This window comes from Cuculus canorus, chromosome 2 (assembly GCF_017976375.1).
Source record: "Cuculus canorus isolate bCucCan1 chromosome 2, bCucCan1.pri, whole genome shotgun sequence".
Taxonomy (NCBI): domain Eukaryota; kingdom Metazoa; phylum Chordata; class Aves; order Cuculiformes; family Cuculidae; genus Cuculus; species Cuculus canorus.
Window position 1 is genome coordinate 114,017,505 of NC_071402.1, and position 22,068 is coordinate 114,039,572.

The 22,068-nt window shown below is 37.9% G+C and overlaps 1 protein-coding gene across 1 annotated transcript in view; it reads left to right on the top strand.

Annotated features, from left to right (window-relative positions):
* Nucleotides 1-1,809: 1,809 nt before the first annotated feature.
* Nucleotides 1,810-22,068, top strand: part of KIF15 (kinesin family member 15) — a 35,471-nt gene continuing 15,212 nt past the window's right edge. Inside the window, exons 1-18 of the mRNA XM_054060511.1 lie at nucleotides 1,810-1,855; nucleotides 4,101-4,143; nucleotides 5,441-5,624; nucleotides 6,694-6,770; nucleotides 7,849-7,886; nucleotides 8,819-8,916; nucleotides 9,302-9,481; nucleotides 10,169-10,378; nucleotides 10,464-10,589; nucleotides 11,997-12,119; nucleotides 12,829-12,952; nucleotides 14,618-14,709; nucleotides 15,432-15,641; nucleotides 17,168-17,345; nucleotides 17,763-17,904; nucleotides 20,159-20,300; nucleotides 20,623-20,820; nucleotides 21,682-21,789. Coding sequence (XP_053916486.1) covers nucleotides 1,837-1,855; nucleotides 4,101-4,143; nucleotides 5,441-5,624; nucleotides 6,694-6,770; nucleotides 7,849-7,886; nucleotides 8,819-8,916; nucleotides 9,302-9,481; nucleotides 10,169-10,378; nucleotides 10,464-10,589; nucleotides 11,997-12,119; nucleotides 12,829-12,952; nucleotides 14,618-14,709; nucleotides 15,432-15,641; nucleotides 17,168-17,345; nucleotides 17,763-17,904; nucleotides 20,159-20,300; nucleotides 20,623-20,820; nucleotides 21,682-21,789 — 2,292 coding nt within the window. The 5' untranslated portion in view covers nucleotides 1,810-1,836. The remainder of the gene's footprint in view (nucleotides 1,856-4,100; nucleotides 4,144-5,440; nucleotides 5,625-6,693; nucleotides 6,771-7,848; nucleotides 7,887-8,818; nucleotides 8,917-9,301; nucleotides 9,482-10,168; nucleotides 10,379-10,463; nucleotides 10,590-11,996; nucleotides 12,120-12,828; nucleotides 12,953-14,617; nucleotides 14,710-15,431; nucleotides 15,642-17,167; nucleotides 17,346-17,762; nucleotides 17,905-20,158; nucleotides 20,301-20,622; nucleotides 20,821-21,681; nucleotides 21,790-22,068) is intronic.

The following is a 22,068-nucleotide window of genomic DNA, read 5'->3' on the forward strand; positions in this document are numbered from 1 at the left end:
GGCGGCTTTCATAGCGAAAGTGCAGATAAATAGAAGCATAGAAGCACTGGGTTGGAAAAGACCTTTGAGAGCATCAACTCCAGCCATGCCTGTCCACTGCTAAATTATGTCCCCAAGGACCTCATCTGCCCGCCTTTTAAACACCTCCAAGGATGGTAACTCAGACACCTCCCTGGGCAGCCTCTGCCAGTGCCTGATAACCCTTTAGGTGAAGAAGTTTTTCCTAATGTCCAATCTAAACTTTCCTTGATGCAGGTAGAGGCCATTCCCTCTTGCCCTATAACCTATCACTTGGGCAAAGAAGCCAGCACCCACCTCTCTACAATCTCCTTTCAGACAGTTGTAGACAGTAATAAGGTCTCCCCTCAGCCTCTTCTTCTCCAGACTAAACAACCCCAGTTCCCTCAGCCACTCCTCGTAAGACTTGTTCTCCAGCCCCCTCACCAGCTTCGTTGCTCTTCTCTGAACACACTCCAGAGCCTCAACATCCTTCTTGTAGTGAGGGGCCCAGAATTGAACACAGGATTCAAGGTGTGGTCTCAGCAGTGCCGAGTACAGGGGAAGAATAACCTCCCTGGACCTGCTGGCCACACCGGTTTTGATACAAGCCAAGATACCAACATACCACCTGGGCACACTGCTGGTCAGGGCAATCTGCAGTTTCAATACAGCATGGGAGATGATGCGATTGAGAGCAGCCCTGCAGAGAAAACCTTGGGGGTGCTGGTTGATGAGAAGCTTGAAGTGAGCCAGCAATGTGCACTCACAGCCCAGAAGGCCAAACATATCCTGGGCTGCATCAAAAGAAGCGTGGCCAGCAGGTCGAGGGAGGTGATTCTGCCCCTCTATTCCTCTCTTGTGAGACCTCGAGTATTGTGTCCAGTTCTAGAATCCTCAACGTAAGAAGGATATGGAGCTGTTGGAACAGGTCCAGAAGAGGGCTACAAGGGTGATCAGAGGGTTGGAGCACCTTCTCTACGAGGACAGGCTGAGAGAGTTGGGCTTGTTCAGCCTGGAGAAGAGAAGGCTCCGTGGAGAACTTATAGCGACCTTCCAGTACCTGAAGGGGCTACAGGAAAGCTATGGAGGGACTGTTTACAAAGCCTTGTAGTGATAGGATGAGGGGGAATGGCTATAAACTGGAGACGGGCAGATTTAGACTAGACATAAGGAGGAAATTCTTCACAATGAGAGTGGTAAGGCACTGGCACAGGGAAGTTGTGGCTGCCCCATCCCTGGAGGTGTTCAAAGCCAGGTTGGATGGGGCCTTGGGCAGCCTGATCTAGTGGGAGGTGTCCCTGCCCATGGAAGGTGGTTGGAATTAGATGATCTTTAATGTTCCTTCCAACCCAAACCATTCTATGATTCAGTGGTTTTTTATTCTATTTCTTCTTTCATCTGTCTGACCTTGTGCTTGAGATAGGGAAACACTACAAACAGAGGTGCTCAGCACAGATTACACCGCACACAAGCCATCATCATCTTCAAATAACAACTGTGTCTGGAAAAATGCTGTCTGAGCGAAAATATGCTGTGAGAGACAGAAAACACGCTGTCAGAGGGACACTCTGTCTGACTTTCAAAAAATACAATTCCTTAGATGAAACGTAATTCTGGTTTAGCTTAAATCAAACAAATATTGCACTTTATTGTAACAGCAGCTCCAGGCGTCCCTCGCAGCCCGTGGCGCGGGGGGTCGAGGGGGAAGGAAGCTCGGAAGCTGCTGGCACGGTGCCAGGTGGCGGCGCGCGCACTGTTGGGGGCGGGGCCTGCTCCGCCCTTAGCGCCAAATTCAAATCGTCCGCCATTTTGGGTCGGCAGAGCCGGGGGGGGATTATGGCTCCTGGCGTGCGAGGTGAGAGCGGGCGGCTGCGGGCCCGGAGGGGTTCATCCCCTTTTTGTGTGTGGGGAACGAGGGAGAGAGGGTCTGGGGGGGGGGGGGGTGGCAGGGTCGGGGCGGAGGGGGCAGGTTTTGCGAGAGAACCACGGAATCGTTTGGGTGGAAAAGACTTTTGAGATCATGGAGTGCAACTGTACTTGCTCGCCGCTAAACCCTAGTCCTGAGCGCCTCGCCTGCCCGTAAGAGGGAAGATGGAGGAGGAAGGAGAGTGGGGGTGCGGGCTCGGGAGGGATGATTCCGAAAATCATAGAATCATAGAATAGTTTGTGTTGGAAGGGCCCTTAAAGTTCATGCAGTTCCAGCCCCCCGCCATGGGCAGGGATACCTCCCACTAGATCAGGCTGCCCAAGGCCCCATCCAACCTGTCCTTGAACACCTCCGGGATGGAGCATCCACAGCTTCCCTGAGCAATCTGTACCCGTGCCTTGCCACCTTCATTGTGAAGAATTTTTTCCTTGTGTCTGGTCTTGTATCCTGGAGAGGGAGCAGGCTTGGTAAACCAGAGGGGAGCTCTGGGGCGGGCAGGCTGAGTGAGAGAATCATAGAATCGTTTGGAAAAGACCTCTGAGATCCTCAAGTCCAACCATACCTGTCCACTACTAAACCATATCCCTGAGCACCTGGGCTACCTGTAAGAGGGTAGATGGGGGAGGAGGTAGGGGAAGGGAGCAGGCTTGGTGAGTGTTTTCACTTCATCATTAATCCTGTTTTTAATGGGATCCTCCTACAAAAAAATCTTTGCACTTTTAGAGGTTTATAGGGTCTTTATCATTTGAATACTTTGGTAACTCTTCTATCATTGTCATTTTACTATTTTTAACATTTGATTATGTTACCGAGTTAATATTTTGAATAATCAATGTGAAATATTTTGATATCAGATTCACCCTTAAGTTAAATCACTACATAGATCATAGAATCATAACATGGATTGAGTTGGAAGGGACCATGAAGGCCATCTAGTCCACGCCCCCTGCAGTGAACAGGGACATCTTCCACTAGATTAGGTTGCTTGGAGCCCCATCCAACCTGATCTTGAATGTTTCCAAGGATGGGGCATCTATCACCTCTAGGCAACCTGTTCCTGAAAAACTTTTTCCTGATATCTAGTCTAAACTTCTCCTCTTTTAATTTAAACCATTACCCCTTGTCCTATTGCTACAGGCCTTGCCAAATTTTTTTTCCTCATTTTTCTTTATAAGTCCCCCTTTAAGTATTGAAAGGCTGCAAGAAGGTCTCCTCAGAATCTTTTCTTCTACGAGCTGAACAACCCTCTCTCAGCCTCTCTTCACATGGAAATTCAATTTTTGTGGCTCTTCTCTGGACCTGTCTCTCTCCTGTGCTGAGGTCTCCAGAGCTAGACACAGTATTCCAGGTGGGGTCTCACCAGCGGAGAGTAGAGGGGCAGAATCACTTTCCTCGACTGGCTGGTCACTCTTCTTTTGATGAAGCCCAGGATATAGTTGGCCTTCTGGGCTGCAGGCGCACATTGCTGTATCGTGTCAAGCTTCTCACCCACCAGGACACCCAGGTCCTTTTCTGCAGGGCTGCTCTCAATCTCTTAATCCCCCCAGCCCATATCGAGGGTTATTTCTACCTATACTCTGCATACCTACCTATGGGGCAATATGTGCCATCTCCTTGAAATGTGAAGTTCTGCAAAATTATGCTCATACATACAAGAGAGCTTTATGCATTACAGAGTGCTCAGTGTTATTTCTTAAACGTGCAAGTGATGTAGGCGCGCAGCAGTTGAGCAGGTTTAGGAAACTGAGTTTTTGCGGTCATGTCAGTAAAAAACTATGTTATGCTGTATTGCTTTATCTGCAGTGAGCTAGCAGTTTTTTAAATATAGTGGGAATATGCAATACTATTAGCATTTATGTTCCTAATTCTCCAAAACACTTGTAAAACCTTATATATATTTAAAAGACAACTCATTGCACGTACTTTTACGTGTGAGCATGCTTACATTGCAGAACTGGAGCTGTAGCTACCTTTGCCAGAAACTGCAAACTTTCTGCCAAAGGAATATAGTTACTAGATATTTTTGTGCAGTTCTGATTCATGCATGAGACAGGTAATTTTAAGGTTCTCCAATTATCTCCCTCAGTACTGCTTAGAGTATTTTCTATTAAGTTGGGGGGGCTTTGAGCAATAATTTTATGATGTTTAATCTTTGTGTGTTTCACTTTTATAGGAGACTTACGTGATTCTGCGTTACCTTTGTTGAACTCACCTAGGTAAAGTAGTATTGGCCAGTTCCCATATATAATCATATGGTGAAAAAGCTGCAAACAAAGCCTAGTATAATTTTGTAAAATAATTTGAAGCTTTTTCTTTCAGTGTTTTATTGCACAAGATTGCCTTTCTCAACTTCCTCCTAAGCTTTTTAAAAAGCATTCTCCTAATGAAAGTGTTGTTCTGAGGTATCAGATTCCTCTTGGAATCCTGCTATGCAGTAAATTCTCATATCTTTGTGAGCTCTGCAGCTGGACTCTAGGATTTCTCTGAGGAGATATTGTACAAGGAACTTGAATTCTGTGAGAAAGTCCTAAGCTAAAACAAAAACCAAGAAGTCCTCCAAATAGAAACAGTTCCTGCCACAACTCAGAGTAATATTATCTAAGGAAAAAATATTTGGAAAGTTAGTGTGGTGTGTCTTTAAGCCTGTAGAACATCTTCATTTTCTCAGCTGCTTCTTGTTCTTTTCTAGCCCTTTTCTCTGCCACTCTCCAAACCCACATTTCAGTCATGAAGTCCTTCCCCCCACTTTTAAAACTATTATTCTCCTTTCTCTGATTTACCAAAAGTAAAAATCAGTAACATTAACACTCCCGTGCAATAACAGCCTTCTGGGAAAAAGTGAAGTAAATTTCAAGTTTGCTGCCACTTCATGTAAGAATTTAATTATTTAACATTATACTGTTATATTGCTATTTATGTCAGAACTCCTTAAAACTTTAATAGAATAGTGATGCGCAGTCACTTATTCAAGCTAAATGTACTAGTGCATCTACTGATAAATGTGATTAAATAGGTTAGGGAGCTTTTAGATGTAGGAGTTGCTGTAGTTCATTGGATTCATGGATCAAGAATTGATCTTTCACTTCTTATGAGCAGCAAAGAAAAGTGCTAGTAGCTTTCTTGATGGGATATAGCATCATCTGCTCCATTTGTAAAGTCTTTTACAGTAATAAGAAAGATGTTTGAAGCCCATTGTCTCAGAAACTACCGAAACCTATGTTGTAACTCTGGTCTTATATATCTCAGTTTTGCTGTGAAATGTGTTCTTTTAGAGCTGAGGTTGCATGTAATAGCAATAAATTCCAGTAATTTCATGTTCATTGTTGTTAAATCTGCCACGTTTTCACCTTTAAATCTGTGACTTGTAACGAATTGATGTGTACAGCTAACGTAGTATATTTTCAGGAGAATTTTGTATGACTTCACGTGCTTAATCTGATTTTTGTGATTTGATTTTATCAAACAGCTGATAGATCTATTTCAAAGCAATCTAATGTATAAATATTCATTTAGTGTTGAAGGTGATACAATCAAAGTTTATGTAAGGGTACGTCCACCTTCAGAAGGAACTGTGTTAACCGATGGAGACCAAGGCTTGTGTTTATCTGTTCTTTCATCAAATACCATCCGTCTGCATTCGAAGCCTGAGCCAAAGATCTTCACTTTTGATTATGTTGCAAATATGGAAACAACACAGGTAATAACTTCCAGAATCTCATAGGTAGTGTAGGTTTTCCCCAGGTTTTGGCAACAGCTACATTAAACCTTTCTAAAGATGTAATGTCTTGGGTCTTATTTTTTGCAGTGGTGAGATTGGTAATATGTGGTTATAGTACAGAAATGTTGTACTAAATTCTGCTAGTTATTTTAATGGGTTTTTTAACTGTTAATTTTTTCAATATCAGTTTTCATTAAAATTGAAGGTTCTGTTTGTAAATGTTAGAGTAACACCATAGACAGAAAACAGCCCTCCATGTTGAGACAAGCATATAAATATAGCTCAGTCAGTAGCTGATATTAAAGGTGTGATTTGTATATTAGGAACTTACAAGTTTATATTCCATTAGTTATATTAGCTTCTTATACATTTGCCTTTTAAACAGATGCATTTTTCATCTGGAACAAGTAATACTGGCAGGAAAATCCTTCCATTTAATTTTCATAATACTGATTTTGAAATTCTGATCATAATTTTAATTCATATAAAATTTTAATTCTATGTAACATCTGTCTTCTTTAATAAAAACACAACAATGACAACAAAAAAACAGCCCATGCACTGTGGGCTGTTATTTGTAGCTAGGCTTTTCTTGCAGGTCTAAGAAAAAGAAAACAAATGAGGCTAACAGTTGTGCAGATGTGTTGAATATGCCATTGTGTTATGGCAAATACTGAAAGCTAACTAGATCTGATGAGTGTCATGGGCTCAATTTTGTCCCACTCGTGGTATAAACCCTGTAACAACCAAAAACCCTGGGCCAGACTTAACATAGTATATATTTGAAAGCCATTACTATGGTGCTAAGTTTTATTATTTTTCTTTCAGCTATCAACAGAGAATAAAAATTTTTCAGAGAGGGTGATTTATGTTACCAAGATTGAGGATGTATTGTTTTGCTCCAAGAATTCCAGGCGCCATAATACATGTCTAACTTTAAGGAATGCATCTGTTTTCTATGCCATGGCTTTCTAATGTAAAAAACACTGATAGTAGAGATACATAAAGGACTGGTGCCAAGTGCCTTCTCTTTTTCCTTTGTCCCTAGGAGTCTGTGTTCTCAAGTGTGGCCAAAAATATTGTTGAATCTTGTATGAATGGCTACAATGGAACCATCTTTGCATAGTAAGTCATTTCTCATAGCAGTCACAACATTTGATGAGATTGTATTAATGAGTAGTTGTGGGTTTAAGTGCCAGAGCTTGCAGTGCAGCACAACATAGGGAATGTTCTTGCGATATTGAAAATACTTATTATTCCTCTTTTGAAGGAATGTATTTGTAGGTGTTATGTTTGTAATGCTTAAGGCCAATAATGTGGACTGTAAACTCATTTCAATTTTAGTATTATTTGTCTAAAACCAAGAAGTTTTATTGTACCATTAAAGAGAAAGCTATTGTTATCAATATGTGTGTAGTAAAATGGAATGAAAATTTCTGCTTGATTTTTGGCCAGCTCAGCTCTCTAGTGAGTCTTGGCTGCCTGTGGGAGAGCTCATGAATGAGAATTTTAACTTTAAAAATATATTAAGGGTAGAAATACATCCATTGCTAGTAGCACAAGTAGCGTTGTATTAACTCTCAATGTTTTTTCATTTTGAAAACTGAGCGAGCACTTTGGTCAAAAATGCTAACTTGAAAGACAATCTAATCAAAACATTACTGGCTTTTTTTAGCCTAGTGTTGGATTTGCAACACTGTGAAAGGAAGTCTACTTTGCCACAATATAAAAATGTGGAAAAATGAAGTGAAATTGCCTTGACCTTTCTCTGGCATGATTAATAGCTACAGTTAAAAAAAGATATATTCAACTCCAATGTATTTTCCTCATTTTGTGTTTATGTGCACTACTGAGTAGCAGAAAACCCAAGGGATTGAGCCAAAAATTAGTTTACTGTATATATTTGAAAGATTTCATTTTAATGCTAATTTCTGCTGTTGCCATTTCGAACAGAAATAAGGAAGAAAATGGTGGGTGGTAGGGGAGTGAAAAGGTGTAGCTAATAGAATTTAATGGTCAAATTACCTGGTTTATTTTTATACCTTTTTAGCTGACTGATTTCTCAGCTTGCCTCTGTCTCTTCAATTTAGAATTTATTTTTTTTTTATTTTAAGCTGCGAGTTCTCCTTAAAAGATGCAGATTAGTTAAAAATTCTAGAGCCAGCATAAAGCTTTATCTGACCTTTTTTCTTTTGTTTGTTAGTGGCCAGACTGGGTCAGGAAAAACCTTTACTATGATGGGTAAGTGCATGAGAAAGCTTAATCTTTCAGTGCTTTCTTCATTTTTTTTTTTTTTGTCTTGAGTTGAAATGTCATCTTGCTCAAACACCAGAGATTATTTAACCTTTTGTCTTCTGCAGATAACTTTTAAGGTTTAAGAAACAGTGTAGTGCTCAGTGCAGTTGTTCTTGCTTTATATCAAAAGAGTGAAGAAAAGGTACAGTTATATATTGCTTTGAAGATGTAGTTTTTTTCTGGTTTTGATAGGAGAGAAGCTTTTCAATTAAATCAAACACTAGGTAAATTTTCCTCAGTAATTAGTGTTATAGTGTTTCCCTGTTTGGCTGATATCCCTCGTGTGTGTAGAAAAATATTCTCGTATGCAAAGATCTTCCTTGTACAGTGAATAACTGCTTCCTACCCAACTATGAATTTAAGGTCACACTGTATGTGAAGGGATTCCCTTGTAATCGTGTTCTTCATATAGTGGTGGTTCTAAATGCATTTATATTGTACTTGACAATAGAAAGTTACTGAAATAAAACTAGTTTGGCCAACATTTTCAAGGGCTACACAGAAATGAACTAAACACGGGAACAAACCCAGCCGATCTTTCTAGTTCTTCAGATCAGGGTTGAGGTAGATGTGTTGGCATACCTGCGCATATGTATGTTTTCAATGGAAGTCGATGTGATTTATACTATTTTAGACCTAGTTAATCTGTGGACAGGTAAGATAATCTTTCACAAGCATCATTTAGACAATATATAAATCTGATTATGGAATATTATCTTAGATTTTGAAAGATGATTTTAGTACATTTCTTTGGTGTTTTTTGCCATGAGCCGACTCAAACCAGGTTGCTGAAATCTTCTGTAATGACATCTTCAAAAGATCAACCATTACTTTTGAATAGCACTGATTAATTATTTTTTAATTAAAAATCTATTTAGGACCATCTGATTCGGATAATTTTACTCACAGCCTGAGAGGTGTAATTCCACGGAGCTTTGAATACTTATTTTTTCTAATTGAACGTGAAAAAGAAAAGGTACAGCTATTTTATACTTATTACTGCAGTGAAAGTAATGTCTTGCATTAAAGATTGTCTAAGGTTGTTTGGGAAGTGGGGTGTATATCAGTTAAGTTTCCAGGATTATTGCCATCTTGCATTGAATTTGTTAATGAGAATAATTAGCTTGCATCTAATAATCTACCAAATTATAGTACACTTTCTTCAGACACAAGTGTGCTTATATTTTAAGTCTAAAAATGTATCCAGGTTTCTGGATGTTGATTGTCTTATGGGCTTCAGAAATGTACGCAGAATATATATGCAAACAAGTAGCTTTATATACATACAAAGAGACTGACTGCAATAGAATGCCAGACTTAATAAAACTGATCTGCTTATGCTATAAATCACTGTTTTTCAGGCTGGCAATGGAAAGAGTTTTCTCTGCAAATGTTCATTTATTGAAATCTACAATGAACAGATCTTTGACTTGCTTGATACTGCTTCAGCAGGACTCTTTCTCAGAGAACACATCAAGAAGGGAGTCTTTGTTGACGGTGCTGTTGAACAGGTGTTGTCATCTGCTGCGGAAGCATATCAGGTACTTTTTGTCACTTTTTAAGGTTTGGACTATTTATCGTGATGCTTATTTGGTAAATATTCCTCTTTGATTAAAGCACATGTTTCGCACAGTATCCGTGATGCCCTCTTCCCCTATCTCCATCCACCATGAAACAGTGTAAAAAGCTGTTTCTAGGCAGTACTTCCTGTCTGTCCCACACGTGTAAGAAATTATATAGTTTCAGAGTTTGGCATATACGAATTGCAATTACAGTAACCTTTCCCTAATGCTTGACCTACACATCTCTGAAACACTAACTGAAAACTACATCTCCTGCTAATTAGACAGTACATGTGTTCCAGAATTTGTCACGTTTATTTCTCCATGAACGAAACATACACATTGTACTACTGTGACTTTTAAATACTTTTTTCTTTGTGTACTGCTAACATACGCCAGTATGGGATATGTTATGCTTTCAAGTGGCAGTAGCACTCTTGGAGGAGGGAAGTGAGCATTAAAATTAGTGTTTTTATTAAGCTTGACTGTAGTTATGTTTTTTCACTTTTAAAATCTTTCTACTGGAAAAAAATAAATCAGTCCTTGTCCTTGAGATTTTTGAAAGCTGTTACATTGAAATATGCTTACTACTGTTAGTCACCTGTATGTAAATACTGGGTGCTGTCTGAGATACTTGATACTATTCGATATCTTTTTCACACTCAGGTATTAACTATGGGCTGGAGAAACCGTCGTGTAGCATCGACCTCGATGAACAGAGAATCTTCAAGATCACATGCAGTTTTCACTATCACCGTGGAATCCATGGAGAAAAACAATGAGGTTGTTAACATTCGGTCTTCCCTGCTCAACCTGGTAGACTTGGCAGGATCCGAGAGACAGAAAGACACCCATGCAGAAGGACTGAGGTTAAAGGTTAGTTATGTACCATCTTTCTCCTTTCAGATGTACTGCCCTGTTCCATCCACCAAATCTGTTCACATGCGTTCTCTTTATTTAGGAAGCAGGTAACATAAATCGATCACTAAGTTGCCTGGGCCAAGTAATCACAGCACTTGTTGATGTGGGTAATGGAAAACAGAGACACATTTGCTACCGGGATTCCAAGCTCACTTTTCTGTTACGGGTAATATATACCTTCTGGATTTTATATGCTGCTTGGGGTGTAGAAAAGGTATTTATTTGTGTTGGGATTTTTTGATTTTAGAAAGCTGAACTCTGGTACATTAAAAGTTTTTTCAATATTGGGCAGGTGGAAGAAAGCTTGAAAAATTTGTTTTCCTAAACAGACATCCAGCCAATACATTGCTTTATCTGATGACAAGAAATTTATGTACGCTCCTAATCTCCTTTTATGTATTTGCAAGTTTTAAAGAAAAAAGCAGCGTATGTTTTCATCCCTATAACTTGGGAAATTCTCTGTATCATAGTGTAATATTTAGAGATGTGTTGAAACGCTTGACAGGATTTCCAGAATTAGCCTATGTGTGCTAAGTGTTGGTACCATGTTAAGAATTAATTTACAGTTGTGCACCTGAGAACTTATGGGTTCTTTTCAGGATAACAGAAAACAAAGGTGGAAGCAGTCAAAGATTTGTTGGATACCAGCACTCTCACATATTCTGTGAGCAGTAATTAGTAGTATCTTAATTTGTTATTAAAATATAGTACTTGTACATAATATAGTATTTGTGTTACAACACAGTATTGTGATCACAGCAAAATTTCCCAGCCATTCCATCCCTGTTCCATATGTATCTTAGAATCCTGAACCTCTGAACAATTATGCTCTTCCAGTGCAACCTAAAATACATAGAAATTTAAAAAGAATTGCAACTGTATGAGTTGTTACTTTAAGTGGTTATTTTTTCTTTTTAGGTGGTTGTACAGCCAAAAAGTCCACAAATATGACCTTCTATACTAGACAAAGAGAATAGCCCACAAGCCTCAGTGGCATTTTATTGTACTTTTAGAGTCTTAGGTACAACTGCTGCATTCTCCAAAGATTTGAGATCTGCTTGTCTTAACAGCACAGAGATATTTGGAGACATGCATGTAAAAGGGAGAGGTGTTCTTTTTATATCCTTGGTCAAGAATCTGTTGGCTTGTGATTTTGTTTGTCTGGTAATTGCTACCAGAAGATAGGTTTGAACAATCAGCAGATTGAATGATGTTCAAAGTAGTGCAAATACCGATCTGCTAATCTCCAGGATTAAAGAGCATATCTACTTTATTCCCTGATATATTTTCTTGGATTTTTTTCTCTCCCTGCTGTTCAGGTGTAATAAATATCAGAAATTTTTTATTAGTGGTACAGAATCGAGGTGTTGAAAACCCAAATGAAGTCTTTATTTACAGTCACATCCTTTATACCTGCATTTAAAATAAAATTTCAGACTTAGGTAGCGTGGAGATTTGTTAAACAAAATCCTTTCTGCAGTTTGTTCGAAGTGATACACAGTGCCTTGTAGGTGATGGCTTCCTGCTGCAATAAAAAACATGCAAATAAAGTTAATTTCTGTATTTTCAATAGGATTCTCTAGGTGGTAATGCAAAAACATGTATAATCGCAAATGTTCATCCAGGATCCAGGTGTTTTGGTGAAACACTGTCCACCCTTAATTTTGCTCAACGAGCAAAGTTGATTAAAAATAAGGTAAGAGAGTTACTTAATGTCTTTATCGTTGTAACAAACCATTTCTTATTTAAACAACACCTCTGCGAACAGGATTACTTCAGTGAAATACTTGTACTTTCGCTGATTCATATGACTAGAACTTGTTTTGAAGTCCTAAATTTGCTTTCCTAAATGTTTGACAAATGATTTTGAAAAGGACTTGTTTACTCTATTCATAATCAAAAGTACAACAGCTGGGGACTTGATAACTAATAGTACATGTTCATTGCTTGCTCTCTGAGTTTATTGAAAAAGTAAGTTAATCTGTACTAAAAATTGTCATTTAAAAAAAAACCTAGATTCAATAGTATTTCTGTGCATCTAGTTTTTACATATGCTAATTTCCAAAACATAATGACTGGGTTTTGAGCATGTGTTGGTATCTGGCTGGAAACCACTGCGTTCCTTGTATGCTGCTTTGATTTTTTTGGTCAGGAAGCTCTTGAGAAAATTTTATAGAAAACGTTACTTTTTCTAACCAATATTTTTACCTAAAGTGCAGCTTACTGGTTTCTCAGTAAATGGAACTTTTTTTTTTCCTATGAGTTCTTCCTTCCTTAATACAGAAAACTTCCCAGTGTTTTGTTGCTTTGCAGTTCTTTTGACTTTTCTTTCATCCTATGGAATATAAGATTTTTTTTTTTCAGTTGTACCTCTTCCTAACTTTCTCTCAATATATTTATGAAAGGCTGTGGTAAATGAAGACACGCAAGGAAATGTGAGCCAACTGCAAGCAGAGGTGAAGAAGCTGAAAGAGCAGCTTGCTCAACTTACTTCAGTGCCATCTGTGCATGATATTTCTGTATCACAAGGTAAGAGTTGGGGATGAAGGGAGAGAAAACTTGCTACTTTTTTAGCCTAGAATGTTGGACTTTGAGGTAATTCATTAAGTTTCTGAGCAATTAATATTTTTGTAGGGACAGATTGTAGAGGTTGCATTTGTCTTACGGATCCCATTTTCTGTGTTTTTATGTAGTATTTTGAAGAGATTGTTAACATGGTTTTATTTTCTTCGTTTTCTAAGTTGGTGTACAGGGCTATGTTTCCATTACAGAATACCTAGAATACTCTTCCAGCTCCTAAAAGATATTCTGCCTAATCCTTTAAGTAACCAAAAGTTACATGTGATTTACATTTACTTTGGAGGGAAGGTGTTAATAATGCCCATTGAATCCATGTTCTTTTTAAGCTCAGGACTGCCTTTCTACCACCTTTCCCCTTTTGCCCCTTCAGGAGGATCCTACGAAGGATGTTTACCTTTCAGTAAAAGATCAATTTTGATGTAAGATGGTAATGGGGTTTTATTCAATATGTAATTTCTTTTCTTCCGGTACCTTTCACTACACCACTCTATCTGCAGTATAGATCCCGCGTAGCTTTCTACTTTGTGTACTTATCAGTGAAATACACTACCTTATAATGTTTGGTTACACTTGGTCTTGTAACTCTTACGGTCATCCTGAGTCAACTTTTTCCTGACCTTGCCAAGAAACAGAAGATAAAGCAGAAGTTGAAAAGACTTGTCTAACATAAAGCATCTGTGGCTGAGTTTTCCTAAGGAAAAATTACTTCTCTGTGAGCTTACGCATTTAACCAGCAAAAACCAGTCGGTGATTATGACACTGAATCACTGTCTGTTAGTACACGAATATTGACAGAGAATTCAAAAAGTTGGTAGACTGGTGATGCAGTTCTGAGGGAAAGCAAATGATGGTGCCTAAACATTGAGGGGAGCTTTTATAAAAAAAAAAAAAAATGTATCTGAGCTCTGTTTATGCAGTTAAATCACACTTGTAAATATTTGATGACACAAATGTGAAATCTGCTTGCTAGCTACTTTAAAAACTTGACACTTCTTAATATATTAAATTACAATGAAGCAGTTGTTATGCACCTTTATACTAGAGGGATTAGTGTTCTATAAATAAGTAGCCTTGCCTGCATGAGGATATTCAGGAAAGCCATTTTGAATTAATTTCTGAGGTGGATTAGTTAAACCCTTTTAATCCCTTGTGTGAACACTTTCCTTCCAGATTAAGTCACTAATTGTCCACTTAATTCATGCTTATTCTCCTGAATTTTCTTCTCATAAACCCGTTAGTCCACTTTTAATATGTACAAACTGTAATAATGCCAATAATGGCTTAGTGTTATCAAATTAATTTCCGAGAGGTTTTACTTTTTATAGAGATATTCAGCTGAACAAACTGATTCTTTTATTTTAATAGAAGTTCATCATAAAGCTGTTTAATGCTTGATCAATATTGTTAATTATATATTGACTCTTTATCAGCACTTGCAGGTGACTAAATTACAGTCTAAATGTCTTTGCTCTGGGCACGGCACATGCTCTTAGAGGAATTATGTTCTTAGAAGAAATTATTTAAACTTTTTTTACACAACTGTCACGTCATGCTTGTAGGAAAACCTGGTTAACTGATATTTTAATAAACTTGTTTCATTGATTTACACTACAGGTGCGGTTGAAAAAGGGAAGAGCAACTTAAATTACATGAATAGCTTTATTGAAGCAATGTTGTTCTGGGAGAAATCAGAAGGTGAAAAGAAGGTAAAAAAGCACTAGTATTTCTAAGTGCATTCAGTGTGTTATATGATGAGAGCTGACTCTCCATGATTTTTTCTCTGTATTTGAATAAAAATATTCTGTCCAAAGATAATAAGATTTGCTAGTGAGGGAAATAGGAAATAGTCAAATGACATTTAATATAAAAATCTTTCAAATTCAGACAAGCCATAAGATACCTTTCATACTACATTTACATTTGGGGTTGGGGGTTTTATTGGATTTTCTAATAAAAAATTGAACAGAATAACAAACTTCTATTTTACTTAATTTTGAGCACATTTTTTGAGTGTTTGGATCAACAGTGTCTGTTTTGAAGCAAGCCTCGTAGTCATCCCTATTTTATTGTGCTTTGGTTCATGTCATGGTGCAGTGCTGAATCATTCAAAATGGATTTTTTTTTTTTAAGAATGTGAACTGAAACAGGTGTTCTAGATGTGCATTTGATATGCTTAAATGAATACTTAGTCTGCAGGATCAGACTGGAGCTTCCAACTGAAGCATTTGCAATATAGTGTGTAATATGGCCTCTTGGTGTGTGCTGTTGCTCTCTACAGATCTGCTCCAAATAAATGATAGTCTGGGTATTCACAAAATTAGTGTTAACTGAGTATTGTATGTTTTTATGTGAATGTGATATTTGCAACTTAAAAATTCATCTATTGTAACTGCCACTTTTCCACCAATCTGTATATGTACTCTCTAAGAATTTGTTAGAAAAAATTGCTCAACTAGAAGATCTGTGTGCCAAGAAGGAGAAATTTATCCAGTCCAGTAAAATGATAGTTAAATTCCGTGAAGACCATATTGTTCGCTTGGAAAGATTACATAAAGAGGCTGGTGGAAGTTTATTGCCGAAAGAGCAACACGATCTCCTCACTGAATTGAGGGAGGAATTGCAGACACTCAGAGAACAGGTAAGAATTTAGTTTTTCCTTTCGTGGATGTCCTGAGTTCAGCTGTGAGAGAGTTAATTTTCACAAAAAACTTGCTCAGCTGGGGCAGCTGAGCCATACTGGCTAAAGGGATGTTTGATGCTATGAAGTCATGCTCTACATAAGTGGGGTAGTTGGCTGCCTGGGGTGCAGTTTGTGGCATGACTTGCATTTGTGATGTGTTTTGCAGCATGGTGTACACATTCTGGATTGGGAACGCACACAACATTAGTTTTCCAGGCAGTTGGAACTGTGTATCATTTGCTTTGTATATCCTTTTGTTGTTATTGTAGTTATTGTTCTCTTCCTTTCCTGTCCTGATAAGTTGTTTTTATCCCAACCCAGGAGGTGGACCTTTCTTTGCAATTCTACTCCCTACTAGTGAGCAAGCAGCTATGTGTTTTTTTGTTGCCAGCAGGATTTAAACCTCAATGCAGAAAAATTTTCTCTTGTGAGAACAGCTGATGTGATGGAGTTCTGTGATGGGTGGATACAGGCCTTTTGATTTTGAAAGACAGGCAGGAAAAAAGTGGGTGGGTGGTGGGTTCCGTTATAGAAACATCTCAAATGCATGGAGTTTGCCTATGGAAGGGACAATTAGTGGGTTTAGAGGTTGTGAGTTTGCTTAAGAGGGGAGGCTAGTAAGGGTGATGTCATGGGGGGAGCTTGCTAAAGGTTAGATACATAGAGGACTAAGTTTCCTTTAAGCAACTTAAGGAAGTCTCCAAGTCACAAATCTTCATTCTTATGGGAGACTTTAACCTCTGTGACATCTGTTGAAAGGGAAAGACAGCAGGATGTAAGTAATACAGCAGATTTCTGAAGGATGATAACACCAGATGCTAGATGGGCCAATGGGGACTGATGCTGTCCCGGAACTGTCTGAAGAACGCAAGTAGGAAAGTACATACCTAAGGCTTCAGGAGAGGAGGCTTCAGGTTATTATGGTATCTGGTACATGTGGTATCATTTGCGAGGCAGTTGTGAAGAACAAAGAAGCTCAAGAGAGAAGGCAGATCTTTAAAAACTGTTTTCTACAAGCACGAGTAGGATAAAGGATTAGATGTATTAGGAGACCAGTTTGAATCTGTAACTCGTAACTGAGCTACAAAGTGGAGGGGGGAAATGCAGTACAAAAGTCAGGATAGTCATTAAAGGACTGTAGAAACATTACTCCGTCATGCAGGGATGGTATTAAGAAAGCCTAAGCTCAAAGTTGAAACTGGAAGGTATGTCAAGAGCAGAAAGAAAAGCTTCTGCTGCTTTATTACCAGTGAAAGGAAAAAACACATACGATATAAACCCACTTTCTTTTTTGGGAGCAGATTCCAAGTTAGTAAGAAAACTTAACAAAAAGGCGGGAGGGGCAGTTTTAGCCACTGTAAAGAATATCTTTTTTCTTCTTATATTACAATTTAATGCTTATTAAAGGTAGTAGAGCAAGAGCCAGGTATGTATAGCACTGTCTGGTAAATAAAAGCTGTTTAATAAAATATTATTTATCACAGATGGAACAACACCCGCGAATTGCAAAGTATGCTATGGAGAACCATAACCTCAGAGAGGAGAATAAAAGACTTCGTTCTTTACAGTCAGTTAAAAAGGCGCAAGAAATTGATGCTCAGACCATCGCAGAACTAGAAAAAGTGTTTTTGAAAGCTTCAGCCACAGACAAAAATACTGGAGGTAAAAATATGCTAACATTTTTCACCTCAAGAAGCTTACTTCATTTGCATTGTGTGCCAGGATAGTGTTGAAAGCATTGTCTGTTGATGTATTTTTGACTCCTCCAAAGTGATTGCTGAAGAAAGGCTTACTTTATCTTATTCACATTGGCCTCTACGAATGTACAGCAATAGAGAATTTGGATTCTTGTGCATCTTGTGATCACCATCCATAATCTCATTTTGTTGTCCTTAATTGTGATGAAGACTGTAGTATTGATTATTCTACTGGTTTTCTTGTGAACTGTTGCTAATACCTATTTTCTTCCATCTTGATTGCTGCTATGCTGTTCAAAAGCCTACAAATGCTTTCATTTTAGTAAAACTTAAAATGTTTGAGCTACTCTGTGATTTCAGAGAGTGTATGTTTGTTCTTTAGGTCATCATTTATATTCTACCACCGTATCAGTGGAAGGCAACTCGCTGGCATCCGTTGAAAGGCTGAAAGCACGCCTACTACAGACTCAAAGTGAACTAGCAAGTTCAAAACAAGAATATGAAGAATTCAAAGAGCTAACCAAGTGAGACAAAACAGTACAGAAATGTCTTTAAATAATTACTTAGACTGATTTTTCAAGTTTAGTCTCAGCTCCTTAATATACCATTGAAGTATGCTGTTTGCATGTAAGAGGGCCAGGTTAAGAAAATTGACACATACTCAGAACATGTTCCTGAACTCAGTTACTCCCAGACTAGGAAACAACCGTGATGCAATCTGAATGTATGTCTGCACTATTGTGCATTTCTTTGCCCTTCTGAAAGCTTATTTATTCTAAGATGCAGAACTGCCACAAAACATGCAGGAGATGCACATATCCTGGAATTCTGATAACTACCTGCTTAATAAGACAGGGAGAATTTGACTTGATTGCCATGTTAAAAAACTGTTTTTCAGTAGCTGAATTAGTACACAGGAAAGCAGTGATAGGAACTGTGAGCTGATAGGTTTTGGGGCGATATTTGTGGGTTTGTTTGCTTTAGTAGAATAGTAGTTTTTAACACAGCTTCTTAAAGATTGCATGTTTGAGTTGTTTAATTTTTTTATCTCCACTTCAAAGATTTTTAAGAAAGCAATAGTACCACTGTCTTGAGACTTATTATTGGAACAGAGATTTAACTCAAATTAGAGCCAAGACATGGTGTCAGTAGTTCATTCATATCCATTTGCTTTGGCATAAAATAAATGTAGAGTCTGCTTTTTTCTTACTAATGTACTAAAGAATTTGCCTTCATGGTTCTCCTTAAATGCAGCACAAGACAGTGCGAAAGGCCTTAGTAACACCTTCATTGTTTGTGTGTGTATATTCATGTGCAAGTGAATAATATGTGGTTTAACGTGATCAACCCCATTTCGGAAACATATGCCTCCTGCCACTGGAGGTACAAGAGAAATAGTTGCATTTCCAGCAAATGTAATCTATACCTGGAAGGCAAAAGGGACTTGAAGTTGGGTTTTTTTAATTATATTTATTTTTAGCTTGTACCTAACATTGTGGCTTTTTATTGACTTTAGTGAATCGAGAATGTAATTGTAGAAGTATTAGGCACAAGATATTTCCATTTTTGCCTCCCCACTTTTTTGCAAAGTAGCTCTGTAATGTACTTTTTGCTCATTCAAGTAATGATACAAATCTGTATTTTTTCATTCTTCAATTTCTGTACAGCAAATCCTATGAAGTTTATAAATCATAATGTTTTGATCTGCTGAATTTATCAATTCAGCAATCCATCTGTTATCCTATATCATTAGTTACAATGGTTTGTGTCTTTATATTTTAATTACTTTCTTTTCCAGACCATTCAATGTATTCTTGTTTTTATATATTCCATATTTTGTACATGTCTTGTTTTCTTGATAGTATATATGCATTTTTATTACCAATTACTGACGTTTTCTTAATGGAGTGCAGTCAAACAGAAGTGTGCTTCTGAGATTCTGATTTCACTAAATTTTAAACTTGTTTCCAGTTTCAGAGTAAATTAATTTTACGTGCAAGTGTAGTGGTGTGCCGTAACTGAATATGTGGAGTAAAATATAGCAACTTCACAAAATCAGTGTATGCTAATTTTTCAGTTGTCCAGTAGCAGTCAGAACTAAAGTTCTGTTCTGTTCTTTAAGTGTTTGTTGCAAATGCTAAAAACATGAGGGAATGTGATAGCATTAAACTGCCAAAAGATGAAGTAGTGTATTTCCTTTTGTCTGTAGACTTTGACCCTACAATTATGTCAGTAAGGCCAACTATCACAGTAACAGCATGTAGCTCTGCAAAATACCTAATGAAAGTTATCCCTAAATTTCTGCTCAATTGTTGGATTTCAGTTAAAGTACTCTTAGAGGGCAAAATAATCTTAACAGAGCAGCACTTCCGAAAAAATAATCTTTAAAGGATTTTATTTAATCCTTGCAAGCACCAGTTCATATTTCTCATATAACTGGATAACGTTTTAAGCTTAAAACCATATTGGTGCGGGTGATATCACTTTCTCATAAAAGGAATTGCAGAGCTCTCAGCTTATTTCTTACCATGTAATGGATTTTTTCTGACACGTTTAGTTATCCATCTGCTTGCTTCATTATGCAAGCACAAATAAGCTCCTTAACTTTTTAATTTATTTTTTTTCACTTTTTTAATACAGCAGTGGTGGCTTTCTTCTCAAAATAATGTATTTCAACATTGGGGCAAGAGTTCAGCTTCAGTTTGCTCATTGGCAATACTGCAGCTTATTCTTACTTATGGAAGTGGTTTTGACAATAGTAATATGCTTCCTAAACAGGAAAAAGCATATGGAACTGGAATCAGAGCTTCAATCCCTTCAGAAAGCAAACCAACATCTTGAAAACATTCTGGAGGCAACCAAAGCACACAAGCGCCGAGAACTCTCGCAGTTACATAAGCTGCATAGAGAAACTCTTAAGGTATAAGTTTATTTGATATAACACATGCTTACTCTACTGAGTTATGTGAGAACATAGACTTTCACTTGTATGATCCTTTAACCCCCGTAGTGCTCTGGCATGTAATCCATAATGTGATAAAACAATTATGCTGCTTTTTTGTTCGTTCTGTAATACTTACTGAATGACCACTACTGTAATCAGATGACAAATCTGAAAAAGTGTAGTGGTTTAGAACTAACCACTTTGAGCATTTTATTTCATTATTCTGCTTATAGAGCTGTGGAATGCAAGTCTTAATTCCATTTTACAGTTAAAGACTGCTTTGTAATCTTTATAACAGAACATAACCACTCCAACCAAAGCTTACCAGCTAAGATCTCGCCTAGTGCCACGAATAAGCCCAGACATCTTAGATTATCATTCTGAAGACTTTCAGTGCTCCAGTGAGATGATGGATGACATTTTGAAAGAACCAGTTCCCCCAGAGATGAATGAACAAGCATATGAGGCCATTGCTGAGGAGCTCAAAGTGGCACAGGTGAATGTTCTGAGTAAAAACTGAAGTGTGTGTGTATCTTCATAAAAAAGTGGGTTCAGGCATGAAATACTTCCTTACCTCCGCCACCAAATATATTCTAATTCGGATGGGAAACTGAAGCTCTTGATGAATAATTAAGGCTTCACTAAACAGTTCTCTAATTACACATTGTAGTTAAGAGGATTTACAATGAAAATATTGAAAGGGATTTGAAAGTTGACTATTATAAATAGTTTTAAAATATACAGGGCATTTTGACTTCTACTTTTTTAACCTGATAACTTGTTTCTGAGGACTTCTTTATAAGTCTTGACGGCATTATTTGAAGAAACCTGCCAAATGTTGCTGTCCACCGTTGTACTTTAATTGTCTTGTAGCTTTCCTAAAGGGCAGGGAAGGTCTTTTGTCGCATAGAGGAGTGCTCTGAAGTTATCTGAACTACTCTCTAGGAGCTGGAAGTAACTTCAGAGCACGTAAAACCCTGGCACAACAGCCAAACCCTGTCTTTGATACTTATCATAGTGCAGAGATCCTGTAAAAGATTTAGCTAGTGTATATTTTTAATATCTTCTTTTTAAAGCTTTATTTCTCCAAGATAGATGTGTGTTTGAAAACTAAGTGTTTGCGGGGTTCAGTCCTTGGATTCCCTGACAGATTTTCTTGTGTTCCAGCAGTTTACTTAGCAACAGGAGAAATCAGTGACTTAAGATAGGAATTTATTTTTCACTGTTCTATTTTCTGTTGGTTCAGGTAATGAAAAAAGCAAGTTGTTGACATTTGTAATATGCAGGGACTGCCATATGGCATGTGAGAATAACTGGAAGATGAGTGTTCTAATTTTGAGTGTCTGTTTTGTCACAGGAGCAATTGAGCACAATGCAGACGAAGCTGGATGAAGAGGAAAGCAAGAATATAAAACTCCAGCAGCATATTAATAAACTGGAACATCATTCTGCACAAATACAGGAGGTGAGAGAACAATATGATACAGGGCTGTATAGATAGGATAGTGTACCTGACAAGGTGATAGCTACTGCACTCATGCTACTGTGTTCTAGTGAGGTCTACAACGTTACTTCCTTTTTGAATTTTGAAAAGTTTGCATAGCATCAATAGCTCAGGGCTGTGCAGGAAGACAAGGATTTAACATAAGACTACAGATCTGGGCAGTTGGGAAGGTTTGTTTTAAATGCTGTGAATCTGAGCCTGCTTAATCTTAAATAGAAGCAAATAGACACTCAAAATGTC